Here is a 17,301-nt window from a genome sequence, read left to right as displayed (position 1 = left end):
ACTCGCTGCTCGTTGCTATGGACGCAACAACAAACAAGCAGTCAAATTAAATATATACTATGGATAAATTATCATTAAATAATCAATAAATCAGAAATAAAAAAGTAGTCCAAGTGTGGTCAGCAGAGTGGAGCAGACTTGTTCCGTCAGAAGTTTGTCCAGGATGGGTGTCCAGGATGGTGCCACGGTTTTGGCGACATTCAGCGCCTAGTTGTACGGCTTGCTAAATATATGGGCAATTGGATTGGAATGGAATGAATTGGATTAGATTGGATAACTATTCATCCCGTATTTAGGAAATTTCATTGTCACAGTAGTAAGAGGGTGAGAATGCAAAAATAGGAAGTCATTTGTAGACATGAATAGATAGGTAATGAGTAAGTTACTAAACACATACATGAATAAATATATAGATAAATAAGCGTGTTGCTGATACATACAGCCATTTTTTGTTAATGAGCATGACAGCTGATTGATGGATTAGATTGGATAACTATTCATCCCGTATTTAGGAAATTTCATTGTCACAGTAGTAAGAGGGTGAGAATGCAAAAATAGGAAGTCATTTGTAGACATGACTAGATAGGTAATGAGTAAGTTACTAAACACATACATGAATAAATATATAGATAAATAAGCGTGTTGCTGATATATATATATATATATATATATATATATATATATATATATATATATATATATATATATATATATATATATATATATATATATATATATATATATATATATATATATATATATATATATATATATATATATATATATATATCTCTATCTCTATCTCTATCTCTATCTCTATCTCTATCTCTATCTCTATCTAATCTCTATCTCTATCTCTATCTCTATCTCTATCTCTATCTCTATCTCTATCTCTATCTCTATCTCTATCTCTATCTCTATCTCTATCTCTATCTCTATCTCTATCTCTATCTCTATCTCTATCTCTATCTCTATCTCTATCTCTATCTCTATCTCTATCTCTATCTCTATCTCTATCTCTATCTCTATCCTATCTCTATCTCTATCTCTATCTCTATCTCTATCTCTATCTCTATCTCTATCTCTATCTCTATCTCTATCTCTATCTCTATCTCTATCTCTATCTCTATCTCTATCTCTATCTCTATCTCTATCTCTATCTCTATCTCTATCTCTATCTCTATCTCTATCTCTATCTCTATCTCTATCTCTATCTCTATCTCTATCTCTATCTCTATCTCTATCGCTATCTCTATCTCTATCTCTATCTCTATCTCTATCTCTATCTCTATCTCTAACTCTATCTCTATCTCTATCTCTATCTCTATCTCTATCTCTATCTCTATCTCTATCTCTATCTCTATCTCTATCTCTATCTCTATCTCTATCTCTATCTCTATCTCTATCTCTATCTCTATCTCTATCTCTATCTCTATCTCTATCTCTATCTCTATCTCTATCTCTATCTCTATCTCTATCTCTATCTCTATCTCTATCTCTATCTCTATCTCTATCTCTATCTCTATCTCTATCTCTATCTCTATCTCTATCTCTATCTCTATCTCTATCTCTATCTCTATCTCTATCTCTATCTCTATCTCTATCTCTATCTCTATCTCTATCTCTATCTCTATCTCTATCTCTATCTCTATCTCTATCTCTATCTCTATCTCTATCTCTCTCTCTCTCTCTCTCTCTCTCTCTCTCTCTCTCTCTCTCTCTCTCACTCTCTCTCTCTCTCTCTCTCTCTCTCTCTCTCTCTCTCTCTCACTCTCTCTCTCTCTCTCTCTCTCTCTCTCTCTCTCTCTCTCTCTCTCTCTCTCTCTCTCTCTCTCTCTCTCTCTCTCCTCTCTCTCTCTCTCTCTCTCTTCTCTCTCTCTCTCTCTCTCTCTCTCTCTCTCTCTCTCTCTCTCTCTCTCTATCTCTATCTCTATCTCTATCTCTATCTCTATCTCTATCTCTATCTCTATCTCTATCTCTATCTCTATCTCTATCTCTATCTCTATCTCTATCTCTATCTCTATCTCTATCTCTATCTCTATCTCTATCTCTATCTCTATCTCTATCTCTATCTCTATCTCTATCTCTATCTCTATCTCTATCTCTATCTCTATCTCTATCTCTATCTCTATCTCTATCTCTATCTCTATCTCTATCTCTATCTCTATCTCTATCTCTATCTCTATCTCTATCTCTATCTCTATCTCTATCTCTATCTCTATCTCTATCTCTATCTCTATCTCTATCTCTATCTCTATCTCTATCTCTATCTCTATCTCTATCTCTATCTCTATCTCTATCTCTATCTCTATCTCTATCTCTATCTCTATCTCTATCTCTATCTCTATCTCTATCTCTATCTCTATCTCTATCTCTATCTCTATCTCTATCTCTATCTCTATCTCTATCTCTATCTCTATCTCTATCTCTATCTCTATCTCTATCTCTATCTCTATCTCTATCTCTATCTCTATCTCTATCTCTATCTCTATCTCTATCTCTATCTCTATCTCTATCTCTATCTCTATCTCTATCTCTATCTCTATCTCTATCTCTATCTCTATCTCTATCTCTATCTCTATCTCTATCTCTATCTCTATCTCTATCTCTATCTCTATCTCTATCTCTATCTCTATCTCTATCTCTATCTCTATCTCTATCTCTATCTCTATCTCTATCTCTATCTCTATCTCTATCTCTATCTCTATCTCTATCTCTATCTCTATCTCTATCTCTATCTCTATCTCTATCTCTATCTCTATCTCTATCTCTATCTCTATCTCTATCTCTATCTCTATCTCTATCTCTATCTCTATCTCTATCTCTATCTCTATCTCTATCTCTATCTCTATCTCTATCTCTATCTCTATCTCTATCTCTATCTCTATCTCTATCTCTATCTCTATCTCTATCTCTATCTCTATCTCTATCTCTATCTCTATCTCTATCTCTATCTCTATCTCTATCTCTATCTCTATCTCTATCTCTATCTCTATCTCTATCTCTATCTCTATCTCTATCTCTATCTCTATCTCTATCTCTATCTCTATCTCTATCTCTATCTCTATCTCTATCTCTATCTCTATCTCTATCTCTATCTCTATCTCTATCTCTATCTCTATCTCTATCTCTATCTCTATCTCTATCTCTATCTCTATCTCTATCTCTATCTCTATCTCTATCTCTATCTCTATCTCTATCTCTATCTCTATCTCTATCTCTATCTCTATCTCTATCTCTATCTCTATCTCTATCTCTATCTCTATCTCTATCTCTATCTCTATCTCTATCTCTATCTCTATCTCTATCTCTATCTCTATCTCTATCTCTATCTCTATCTCTATCTCTATCTCTATCTCTATCTCTATCTCTATCTCTATCTCTATCTCTATCTCTATCTCTATCTCTATCTCTATCTCTATCTCTATCTCTATCTCTATCTCTATCTCTATCTCTATCTCTATCTCTATCTCTATCTCTATCTCTATCTCTATCTCTATCTCTATCTCTATCTCTATCTCTATCTCTATCTCTATCTCTATCTCTATCTCTATCTCTATCTCTATCTCTATCTCTATCTCTATCTCTATCTCTATCTCTATCTCTATCTCTATCTCTATCTCTATCTCTATCTCTATCTCTATCTCTATCTCTATCTCTATCTCTATCTCTATCTCTATCTCTATCTCTATCTCTATCTCTATCTCTATCTCTATCTCTATCTCTATCTCTATATCTATCTATCTATCTATCTATATCTATCTATCTATATCTATCTATCTATCTATATCTATCTATCTATCTATCTATCTATCTATCTATCTATCTATCTATCTATCTATCTATCTATCTATCTATCTATCTATCTATCTATCTATCTATCTATCTATCTATCTATCTATCTATCTATCTATCTATCTATCTATCTATCTATCTATCTATCTATCTATCTATCTATCTATCTATCTATCTATCTATCTATCTATCTATCTATCTATCTATCTATCTATCTATCTATCTATCTATCTATCTATCTATCTATCTATCTATCTATCTATCTATCTATCTATCTATCTATCTATCTATCTATCTATCTATCTATCTATCTATCTATCTATCTATCTATCTATCTATCTATCTATCTATCTATCTATCTATCTATCTATCTATCTATCTATCTATCTATCTATCTATCTATCTATCTATCTATCTATCTATCTATCTATCTATCTATCTATCTATCTATCTATCTATCTATCTATCTATCTATCTATCTATCTATCTATCTATCTATCTATCTATCTATCTATCTATCTATCTATCTATCTATCTATCTATCTATCTATCTATCTATCTATCTATCTATCTATCTATCTATCTATCTATCTATCTATCTATCTATCTATCTATCTATCTATCTATCTATCTATCTATCTATCTATCTATCTATCTATCTATCTATCTATCTATCTATCTATCTATCTATCTATCTATCTATCTATCTATCTATCTATCTATCTATCTATCTATCTATCTATCTATCTATCTATCTATCTATCTATCTATCTATCTATCTATCTATCTATCTATCTATCTATCTATCTATCTATCTATCTATCTATCTATCTATCTATCTATCTATCTATCTATCTATCTATCTATCTATCTATCTATCTATCTATCTATCTATCTATCTATCTATCTATCTATCTATCTATCTATCTATCTATCTATCTATATATCTATCTATATATATATCTATATATATATATATCTATATATATATATATATATATATATATATATATATATATATATATATATATATATATATATATATATATATATATATATATATATATATATATATATATATATATATATATATATATATATATATATATATATATATATATATATATATATATATATATATATATATATATATATATATATATATATATATATATATATATATATATATATATATATATATATATATATATATATATATATATATATATATATATATATATATATATATATATATTCTTACATGCATACACACACAGCCATTTTTTGTTAATGAGCATGACAGCTGATGGGAGGAAGGTCAAAGCGTCAAAGGTCAAAGGAAGGTCATCTGTCAAAGCGCTCCTTCCTGCAATTAGGGTGCAGCAGTCTATTGCTGAAAGAGCTTTGAAGGGACTCCAGAGACTCATGCAGGGTGTGGGAGGTGCTTTCCATGATGGTCATCATCCTGGTCAGTATCCCCACTTTCCCACTTCCTCCACAGAGTCCAAAGGACAGCCCAGAACTGAGCTGGCCCTCCTGATCACCTTATTCAGCCTGTCCCTCTCCCTGCTCCCACATCCCCAACAGACCACTGCATAAAACACTGTAGATGTCACCACAGTGTCGTAGAAAGTCCTCAGCAGTTTCCTGCACACTCCAAATTACCGTAGACTCCTCAGTAGGTAGAGGCGGCTCTGGCCCCTTTTATACAGGACATCTATGTTTGTGTACCAGTCTAGTTTGTTGTTGATATGAACACCCAGGTACTTAAAATTCTCCACGATTTTAATGTCTGTACCCTGGATGTTCACCAGAGTTGTCAGTTGAGGACTCCTCTGAAAGTCGATGACAATTTCCTTTGTCTTATTGCTGTTGATGTAGAGGTCGTTTTGCCTACACCAGTCAACAAAGGCTATGATGACTTTCCATTATCCAGGTCGTTCCCGTCCGTCACTCGTCCAGCAATAGCGGTGTCGTCAGAGAACTTCTGGAGGTTGCAGGTGTCTGTATTATGCTTGGAGTCTAATGTGTAGAGGGAGAAGAGTGGGGAGAGCACTGTGCCTTGTGGGGCCCCCATGCTGCAGGCTACTGCATCAAACGTACAGTCCTGGAGTCTCACATATTGTGGTCTATCAGTGAGGAAGTCTATGATCCGTTGTCATCTGTTATGGGCTTTAGTGATGATTATGAATGTTTTGACTCTATGATAACTATGAATACTTTCATGAATATATTTTGGTACACATGTATCGGGCTAAAGATCCAACCCACATGAAGTCCACAATTTAATATACTGACTTCTTCATCCTGCCCTCAGTGATGTATGGCACTGTGTCTCAAATCGAGCAAGAGGAAGACTACCGTTTCCTTCACACCACCTTGATGAAGAGGAAGCTCCATCTGTTGTTTAAGGTGATGATGAATTCACAATACTATATAATTTACAGTATGTTTGTTAGACTCTCTGAAAAAGTGTGGCTCTAGATTGCGAGTGAGTGTGGCTGCGGGTGTGCGCATGTGGGCTTTCGTGAGTTGGTGAGTGACTGGGTGAGTCAGGAAGTTTGACAGAAAGAGGAAGACACAGAATGTCTATCTCTATCTCTGTATCTTTTTATATATATATATATATATATATATATATATATATATATATATATATATATATATATATATATATATATATATATATATATATATATATATATATATATATATATATATATATATATATATATATATATATATATATATATATATATATATATATATATATATATATATATATATATATATATATATATATATATATATATATATATATATATATATATATATATATATATATATATATATATATATATGTATATATTTGTGTGTGGGGGGGTGTATGTGGGTGGTTGGGTGTGTGTGCGCGCGTGCGTGGGTGCGTATGTGCATATATATTATATGGCATATGTATATTATTTATTGATGAATACGACCTGTAATAGCGCTGGCTAAGCTACGGAAACAGCCCCAGACCCCTTATTTCTGGTGCACAGTGGCTTTTGGGTTGCTGAGAGAGAGAGAGATCCGCTGTCAAGGCACGTCCACTTTTCAGACTAGATGCAAAAGAACAAGTGGGTGTAACTCAAGTCATGTCCCATCCCAAGGAGATGAGTTGAGAACAATAAGGTGTGAACTCTCCTTGCTCATCACAATAGCCAGGAACAGAGCAACCATTGTGTCCCCTTTTGGGCCTTGCTGCTTGGGTAACTGAATTAGTTCTGTAAAAGGGGAATTTCTACAGACATTCTGTCCCCAAACTAAAAGATATCAAGAAGCTACATATAGATAAACATAATTTTAAAGAAATGAAAGAATTCATGTGATTATAAGAAATATTTCTCCTCGACACTCAGTTAGTTTGAATGTCGGTTAATTGTTATCTATTTTCAAACAACGTTTTTGCTTAAACTATCAATGTTGTTTAAATCCTGTCATTCTACTTGAAATGAGGAAGAAGAAAAACAATTATATTTCTAGTGCAACATGAAAAATGGTGCTTGGGAATTGTACTTCCCATCCTCTCATTTAAGCCATTTTACACACCCGTTCTTTCTTTGCTGTCGCCATGACAACACCCCCCCCCCCCCTTTTATCTGACTTCTTCCTGTTTGGTATTCAATCTCCATAAATTATTCAAATCATGATGACATGATTTTTGCATCAGGGAGCATATTAAATTGTTTTTGTATCACTATTCTCTCAAAATTTTACTGTCATGCTACATTATTTCAAGAGAAAAACAATGTACAAAACCATACTGAAAGTACACAACTCTTATGAGGCAGGCACATGAAAACTGTTCTAGCTAATAAAGACAGATTTACCATCTTATGTCTAAGACGTGAACAAGTTACGTTGAAAAAGTATATAAATTCACAAGCAATAGCAATGTTGCACTCGATTGTCTTTTTATGCATGGTGAATTTGATAATTCATTGATATGACTTCACAGATCCATGAGCAACTAAGACATTTTGTGAGGCGAACACCTGAACCTGTTCAAGATCGTGCATCCAGTCTCGCATCACATGTAAGCAACTCTTCCAAAACATTTTTTTGCAGACTGTCATACTTCATCTAGATGAATGCACAGATAATGGGAAAGATTTGTCACGGTTTAAATAGTTTGCTCCTCTGAAGCTGTTAGAGTCACACAGAAGCAATACCTGGGGGGCAAGCAGTTCAAAGGAAATTATATCCCTGAACTCTATGAATTGTATCTAGAAGCAGATAAATCATTTTTAATCTGTATCTGCATCATATACAGATGTGGTCAAAAGTTTACATACACTTGTGAAGAACAGAGAGTCTTATGTTTCCAGTTATTTCTACAAGTCTGATTTTTCGCTGATAGTGATTGGAACAAATACTTCTTTGTCACGTACATTTTTAATGAAGTTTGGTACTTTTATGACTTTATTATGGGTTAACAAAAAAGTGATAAAATCTGCTAGAGCACTTCGCCAAAATGTCCTGCAGCTGGATATTCGGTCGGCTTATTAGTCGTTCGGCTAATTCCACGTTCGGGCAGATGCCCCCTCGGTGAGTTGGCCCTCGGCCAGACGTCAGTCGGCTAAATGTCTTTCAGCAAATTGACAGTGTGATCTCCAAGAGCAGCATCTTACGGCTCAACTGAAGTTTTCTGCTGATCACATGGACAAAGATAAGACCTTCTGGAGGAAAGTTCTGTGATCAAACGAAACCAAAATCGAGCTGTTTGGCCACAATGCCCACCAATATGTTTGGGGAAGAAAAAGTGAGGCCTTTAACCCTAGGTACACCTGCCTACCATCAAGCACAGTAGTGGTAGTATTATGTTGTGGGGCTGTTTTTGTGCCAATGGAACTGGTGCTTTACAGAGAGTAAATGGGATAATGAAGAAGGAGGATTACCTTCAAATTCTTCAAGATAACCTAAAGTTATCAGCTCAAAGATTGGGTCTTGGGCGCAGTTGGGTGTTCCAACAGGACAATGACCCCAAATTCACATCAAAAGTGGTAATGTAATGGCTAGATCAGGCTGTACATATTTGGCCTCTTACTCGACAAATAAATAAAAGTAAACTTATCTGGCAGTACAAAAGAATGACTGGTCCACAATGCTGTACTAGCCACAACTACGAAGGTGGTTATGCAAGTATTATGAAACTAGTATAGCTGGCAACTTTATGTTCCTGGTGTGATTGCTGTGGTTTCCTCTTTAGTACAAATGTTTATATTGTCAATCAAACACCGCATACTGGAAACAGTTCAGCCTCAATCTGAGGAATAATGCTTTGGTTCTGCTGCAAAACAAATCCATGACATACCCCGGTATATGCTTCCCTGCCATAGATTTTACCATCGGAGTCTCAAAGATTGAAGAACTAGGATCAAAATGAATGTTGGGGGGAGCATTTGCATCATGTCAATTGAACATGGCTTTTAAAAAAAACTGCTGTTGTGTCGCACTAATATAAATGCACGCTCAATAATGTTGACATAATAAAGTGATCTTCAGCCGCTAAAATATTTTTTCTCCCTTTCCCTCCCCAACCCTGATTTCTAGTTATTTGAAGATCTTATCCACCATATATGGAGACACGAAGTCAAAGAATTGTTTACCGTTTTTTCCAAAGCTCATTTCAAGGTGCAGTTTCCATTTATTACGTTTAGCTAAAGACACCTTATATATATGTAGGTGTGTGTGTGTGTGTGTGTGTGTGCATGTGTGTGTATGTATGTCTGTGTATCTATATCTTCTTATGCAGGACATAGGTCAAAATTACTACATTCCTTGCTTTCAATCACATAATAATTATTAAGGATTATCTTCCACGTGCTGACTGTACTGTTTGTCTTTTTTTTATTCAGTGCCTTTTGCATGTTCATGATGCAGTCGCTCAGAGTAATTATGAGCCTCTTCTGCCAGAAGTACCTGATGGCATAATAGATGATGAAGAGGATTCAATAAAGATTGTCAGTCTGCTTAAAAGCAAAGAGCCACTGGTCAGTAACATACATCAGCTATTATTGAGATTTTGCAGTGGTGGAGTGGATAGCGCATCGGCCTTACATTTCTAGGGTGTGGAGTTTGTATTGTGTGGGTTTTTCTCAGGGTACTCTGGTTTCCTCCCACATCACAAAAACATGCAGGGTAGGCTGGTTTAACACTCTTAAGTTTCTCCTAGTTATGAGTGCGAAAGCTAAAGAGGATGGGTGAGTTGACGCTATGGGCCAGGATGAAGATCAAATCCTCCAAATCCCGTATTCTGTCGCTCAGAAGAAGAGTCAGGAAAAAAACACAATTTTTGTCGTCTGGGGAAGAAATAATCCTCCTCCTCTCTGAGCAACCCATTAAACGCCTGATTATGCTGTATACTACCGTGACCAGACGTTTGGTCGACGGACACTTGGTCCCGGGACGTTTCGTTGAATAGACGTTTGGTCGACGGACACTTGGTCCCCGGATGTTTCGTTGAATAGACGTTTGGTCACCGGATTCGCTCGCTCTCAAAATTAAAATCATGAGAGAGTTTACTGTTGTAAGTGATCAACCAGGTAATCTCTCGCTCTCAAAATTGGACAAATTGAGTTTAATTTTATTTAGCATGTTTTTCATCTGTAGTTTAAAGGCAAGTTGGAAGTCAAGATTGATTCCTAGTTATTTAAATTCTTGGACCAAATTGATTGTTTTTCTTTGGACAAAAACATTGGAGTCACTGTTCTTTGTCACTTTCTGAGAAGTAGTATTTAAGTGTATTTGGGATTTTTCAAGTCATTTTTCCGTGACCAGGCGTTTGGTCTCCGGACGTTTGGTCTCCGGACCTTTGGTCGCCGGTCTTTTGGTCGCCGGCCTTTTGGTCGCCGGTCTTTTGGTCGCCGGTCTTTTGGTCGCCGTTTTTTTTAAACTCTCTCTCTTAGATATTAAACTCTCTCTCTTAGATATTAAACTCCCTCTCTTAGATATTATACTCTCTCTCTTAGATTTTAAACTCTCTCTCTTAGATATTAAACTGTCTCATGAATATAATTTTGAGAGCTGGCTTCAACAATAAACTCTCTGTCACCATTTGACCGGCGACCAAAAGACCGGCGACCAAAAGACCGGCGACCAAAAGACCGGCGACCAAAAGACCGGCGACCAAAAGACCGGCGACCAAAAGACCGGCGGCCAAAAGACCGGCGACCAAAAGCCCGGCGACCAAAAGACCGGCGACCAAAAGACCGGCGACCAAAAGACCGGCGACCAAAAGACCGGCGACCAAAAGACCGGCGACCAAAAGACCGGCGACCAAAAGACCGGCGACCAAAAGACCGGCGACCAAAAGACCGGCATCTGCAGATTTCATTATGACCTTTTCACAACAGAACAACAAAAATACTATTTAAAATCATATATCATATAGTTTTTTCTTATAAAGTAAGGTAACATAGTTACTTTAATATTTTTTATTGTGCTAACATTTTTTTCATAACGCCCAGCTCTAGATTTTAAATATAAAAGCATTTCTTTTTATATCACATCTCCCAAGAACATTATTATTTTCTTGGGGATAAAATATTTTCATTCTTTCTTTTTTCTGAACCACTTACCACTCAAAAGGGTAGCAGGGGTTACTGGAGTCTATCCCAGCTGACTCAGGGATCCAGGGGGGGACATCCTGAATTGGTGGCCAGCCAATCGCAGTGTACAAGAAGACGGACAAGCATTCATGCTCACACTCATACCTATGGCCAATTTACAGTGTTCAACCAGTCTACCTTGCATGTTTTTGTAATATGAGAGGAAACCAGAGTACCCGGAGAAAACTCACACAAGCCCGGATAGAACATGAAGATGTCATACAGTGAGGACCCACCTGGGATCAAACCCTCCACTCCAGAGCTCTGAGGGCGACATGCTAACCACTCATCTGTCGGGCTGCCGACAAATATTTTTCACAATGAAACCAAATCGGGCCTCCTGATGGTGTAGTGGTACAGACGTCTGACTTCGGTGTGAGAAAGCGGGGATCAATATCTGCTTGGTTGTGGTATGATGGTGGGTGCAAATGGCTGTCTGTTTCTCTTCCCTGCGGCTGATTGCCGACTAGTCTAGTGTGTTGTCCACCAAAAAATACACGGCTTGGGTGATTTCTGGGGCAAAAATCTGGACATGGAAGGGTTCAGCAAGGCCATGAAGAATGCTTGCCTGCCAACGTAACGGAAATTGTAGTCCACCATTCGATGTCTCAGGAGGAAAAAGTGCTTCACCATCAACACTGCTTATAATGGGGATGAGGCACTGCTGACCTTGATTTAGGACAGGGCTGGGCAATCTTTTTAATCCGTAGGCCACAATGGGGTCTAACATTTGACAAAGGGGCCAGGTCAGGAGCAGATGGATGGATTGCTATGGTAACCCCACCTTATTAAAGAAAAGAAATACACATCTTAGGGTATAGAGTAAACGTGTGCTTTGGTTTCAAATGAAAATGAAAATAGGCATTAAAAAACATCTGTCTTTGGAAGGAGTCTTAAAACAAGGAAAATCAAAGGAATAAAATTTTCCTTTTTTAAATTACTATCAATTTCTATTTTAATGAACGGAAAGTTTGGTTGTCCTTCAGACAAAATAGTGGCAGAAAGTCAGTCTATGGGGCGGAATAATTTTTTTTATCAGTGCGAACTGTTTATTTTGAGAATGTACGCATCACAGAGACACTTGTAATTTTAATGGGAACAGTGTTGTTAGTCTCTTTTTTTAGCCAGCACATCAAAGTCTGGATTTAGTTTTAGTGTGGCGATCAGTATGGGATCTGTAACTTCAGACCCAAAGGATGGACATGGCAGAGCATGTGTTCCATGTCCCAGAGGTCTCAACACCAGTTAAATGTTGGGTCTGAAGTTACAGATCCCATACTTACCAACCATGCACCAAGGAAAAACGAGGCATGAGATTGTGTTGTATTTTAAAGCAACCGCGCGGCTGGGAAGGTTGGAGGCGCGAGTCCATTATGGACATGCGCTCGGCTCTGCGGACCTTCTCCCATTCCCCAAGTCCCAAGTCGCACTTTTATTTAGTTTCAGCATTGATGTCATGAAAAAGGTACAACAGTCACTGAGACATGTTAAAGACATCATTATGATTTTTGACAGGTTGTTCTTTGTCGTAGGGAATTTGTATGTCACGAATCCTTTGCATATAATCTTTCAATCCGTGTCACGGTTAAATGTCATAGGGACCTTCAATCAATATTACAATCATCAGTGTCACCACCATCATAGGTGTCACTAAGTGTCACTTTTGGCTGCGGATTTGTCATAGAGCCAATAGGAAATATGTATGTCCTTTGATATGCACTTGCTATTGTTTTACGCAACTTCACACGATCCTCAGAATGGATCTGAGGTGTTGGTCTGTTAACTTGGATCTGCGCCTGACTTTTTTGATGTTCATGGTGCTGTTCACACACGTAGGTGCTGAACAATGCCAGCTTCGTCTGTGCAGTCCTTTGCAGCCTTGGAAATGCTGCTTTGTTGAGTGAAGCATAAAAGTAAATGAGTTTTAGAGAATTTAACTTCTCTTTTAAGACAGAGTCAGACTGTAAGTCGATCAGTTCGAACTGCAGCTCCTCTGGGGCACTTTTGGGGTCTTATGACAGAAGACAGGCCACCAACTGAAGTGACTTGTCAATTTTGCCAAAATACGAGAACCGACGGCAGAATTCTCTGTGCAGGCCATCCAAGAACTCTGTATTTCTTCACTCTTGCTCCGGCCTTTTTCATTGTGACTAGTGTAGGATATTTAGTCAATGCCCTATTCAAATTTGCTTAGAGAATAAAGCCAGCTTGGATTTGACAGTTGAGTACATGTCTTGCACAAACAGATCCTTGCCCTGCAGTTTTTTGTTGAGCTCATTCAAGTGTGAAAATACGTCCATAGCGAACGTAAAATCACAAAACCAACTCTCTTTGCTCAAATTCATCAGCCTTTCCAGTTGCTCCAAAAACATGCCAATCACCTCTTTGAGCTCCCACACACAATGGAAGACTTTACCCAAACTCAACCAGCGCACACGGGAGTGATAAAGGAGGTCCTGGTGTTACGCATCAGTTTGTCCAGGAACACAATAAACTGACGGTGCTGAAGTTCTCTTGCATGTATGAAGTTGACAAGTTTCATGATAGGATTTACAACATGATTCAGCTGTAATACCGATTTACATAGATTCCTGGTGGATTATGCAGTGGAGGAAAATGACATCCTGGTCAGGTTTTTCATCTTTCACTCTATTCTGAATTCTCCTCAGCAGGCCAACGGTTTTCCCCGTTAAATTTGGGCAACCATCTGTGGTGACGTTGACAAGCTTAATCCAAGGAAACTTCACATTTTCGATGACAGCAGACACATGGTCAAACAAGTCCTCTCCCCATGTTTGTCCTTTCGGAGCTTCAATTTTTAAAAACTCCTGTTATTTAAAAATTGTCTGTTAGGATTGCTTGTTAGTGTTTTTCCATTGCTTTCTCCCTGTGTTCTGGTGTTCGTGTTCCTACTCTTTTTTTGTCACTCCTGCCTTGCCGTTGCGTTTGCGCAGCTGCACATCATTTCAAATTAGTTCCTGTTTGGTTTAGTTAAACCCCACTGATTATTTTGTCACTGGTTGGATCGTCTGCGTTATTTACCTTGCCATATACCATATTGTTATGGTGACATTTTGTTTCCTTTCATCAAGCACTTGTTTCAGCAGTGATGCTTTCACTGTCTTAACTGCCCGCTCTGAAGCTCTATTGTACTAAAATTTGTTTTATTCCATTGCTCAGCAAGAAGGTTTTGTACTCCTGTGACATGAATTGAGGACCGTTGTCGGAAACAATCTCCTCAGGAAGACCGTAAGACGAAAAGATGTTCCGCAACACCTCAATTACTTTGTCTGAGGTGGTTGTTGCCATGGCAATGACCTCAAGCCATTTGGAATGACTGTCTACTGTTACTAAAATATTGTGTTGATCTTTAGTGGCAAAGTCAATATGTATTTGTTGCCAAACTCTAATCGGCCACTGCCAGCAGTGTAGAGGTGCTGCTGCTGGTAGCTTCCTCACACTCTGATAGGCCTCACATTGTTGCACAGTATATTGGAGTTCTCTCCCTACCAATCTCAGGCCTGACGGAGGAGTACAAATGTGCCAAGTCAAGACTGGAGATGACTCTCAATGAATCCCGGGATCCATTCGTCAGAGGTGCCGCTCCAACCCTAGCAACGGGGAGGAAATGGAGGCCATCTGCAGCAGTTGCGGGGGCAAAGACCGCCCTCCGACACCGGGATATAGTGGGTCATGTCCAACATGGCAGAGGTGGCCTTGGGTTGGAGACAGCAACACCCACCTGGCATAGGGCTGCCCCAGCTGAACGGCGGCACATGGTGGTGGAGGAAGTGCGCCACCAGGAGGAAGCAGCCAGATGTGCCACAGCGGTCTCCCAGGCTCAGCAAGGCCGCTGGATGAAGTGGGAAGGTGTGGAGAGGAGGAAAATCACGTGGGGCGATCTGTGGAGCATGGAGGCCAATAGGCTAAGCTTCATCATTGGAGCCACATATGATGTCCTGCCCTCTCCAACCAATCTACATGTCTGGTATGGAGAGGACCCAGCCTGCCTCCAGTGTGCAGCCCCGGCAACCCTCAAACACATCTTGGTGGGTTGCAAGACCAGCCTAACGCAGGGAAGATACTCCTGGCGCCACAACCAGGTGTTGAAGTGCCTGGCTGCTGAACTCGAGAGCAGGAGGGTAACCACCAATGCCTTGCCTCTCCAGACTACAGTCCCACAGAAAACAACTTTTGTTCGGGAAGGGGAGAAGAGAGGAACCAAGACATCTCCTCCGGATCCAGGCCCACTGAACGCTGCCCGGGACTGGGAAATGCGGGTGGACCTCACCCAGAGACTCACCTTCCCACCAGAAATTGCAACAACCAACCTGCGCCCCGATCTGGTCCTCTGGTCCAAATCCTGCCGGCGTGTCTTCATTGTTGAGCTCACTGTCCCATGGGAAGAGGCCATCGATGAAGCATTTGAGCGGAAGAGGCTGCGATATACCAACTTAGCAGCTGAAGCAGAGGGGCGGGGCTGGAGCGTAAAGGTGTGGCCGGTGGAGGTGGGCTGTCGAGGCTTTGTTGCCAAGTCCACCACAAGGCTCCTGAAGGAAGTAGGGATTAGGGGGCAGGCCCAACGGAAGGCAATTAAAGAACTTTCCACTGCAGCGGAACGGAGCAGTCACTGGCTGTGGCTGAAACGTAAGGATGCAACATGGGCTGCCAATTGATCGCGTGGTTCCACCTTGCGCCACACACCCGGGGCTGATCATCCTGTGGTGGGCCAACCTCTGCAGAGGGTGTCTTGTTATAAGTGGCCGAAACACCCAATGACGTGTGGGGCAAACAACTGATGATGTGGCGTGCAGGTGGCACCACGTGATCCTAGCCAAATCCCACCCCATGTAAGACGATATCTCCAATCTCTGTCAATTGATGTGCTGAATATTAGGGATATTTAACACCTAGTCCTATAAAGAAGTATTCTATGTCACTGTCCAGCTGCAGCCACCACAAGTAGCTCCTGGCCAAGGCCTTCATCCTGCATCCTCCCAGGTGTCCTTGGTGAAGATCCTGCAGTAGTCGCTCTTGGTGTGCTGGTGGAATGATAACTCGAATTCCCCATAATATGCATCCTTGTTCCACAGACAGTTCATTTTTCCGGGAAAAGTATGGGTTAAGTCTCTCGTCCTGGTTATGACTTGGCCATCCAGACCGAGTCAACCTCAGTACTTTACACAGAACTGGGTCCTTTAGAGTGCTATTTGCAATCTCCGTAGCCTGCACGGGAAGCTCATCCACTACTGCGAAGTAGAAGATGCTGTTTTCTTCCCGTGTTATCCTTCCCCGGCAGTCTAGATAAGGCATCTGCATTGGCGTTTTCCGCTGACGTTCTGTACTCGATATTGTAAACGTAAGCCATCAGTCTCAGCGCCCAACGCTGCATTCGAAGAGCAGCTAAAGTGGGGATTCCCGACTTTGGTCCCAAAATGGCCAGAAGTGGCTGGTCAGTTATTAAACTGAACTTCCGGCCATACAAATATTTATGAAATTTGGCCACACCAAAAATTATGGCCAAAGCCTCTTTCTTTATCTGGCTTTATTGTCTTTCTGCCTCCGACAATGTACGTGACGCAAACGCGATCGGCTTCTCCTCCCCATCTTCCATTATGTGAGACATGATTGCCCCTATTCCATAAGAAGATGCATCTGATGCTAGTCTCGGGGGTTTCTTGGTGTCATAATGAACGACTACAGAGTTTTTTACTAACTGTTCCTTTGCATTTTTGAATGCCGCTGCACATGCAACTGTCCATTTCCACTTAACTTCTTTCCTTAGCAGTTTATGTAGCGGCTGCAGCAGTGTCGACCGATCCTTCATGAACTGACCATAATAGTTCAAAATTCC

At 39.2% G+C, this 17,301-nt stretch overlaps 1 protein-coding gene across 1 annotated transcript in view; it reads left to right on the top strand.

Annotated features, from left to right (window-relative positions):
• The window catches only part of LOC144201655 (MAGUK p55 subfamily member 7-like), a 51,506-nt gene that overhangs the window by 5,473 nt on the left and 28,732 nt on the right, over positions 1–17,301 (top strand). The window contains exons 2-5 of the mRNA XM_077724403.1: positions 6,113–6,207; positions 7,796–7,873; positions 9,391–9,471; positions 9,696–9,830. Of these exons, the coding sequence (XP_077580529.1) occupies positions 6,113–6,207; positions 7,796–7,873; positions 9,391–9,471; positions 9,696–9,830 (389 nt within the window). The remainder of the gene's footprint in view (positions 1–6,112; positions 6,208–7,795; positions 7,874–9,390; positions 9,472–9,695; positions 9,831–17,301) is intronic.

Source organism: Stigmatopora nigra, chromosome 9 (genome assembly GCF_051989575.1).
Source record: "Stigmatopora nigra isolate UIUO_SnigA chromosome 9, RoL_Snig_1.1, whole genome shotgun sequence".
NCBI lineage: Eukaryota > Metazoa > Chordata > Actinopteri > Syngnathiformes > Syngnathidae > Stigmatopora > Stigmatopora nigra.
Note: the sequence above shows the minus strand (reverse complement) of the source record. Positions and strands in the feature narration are given on the sequence as shown.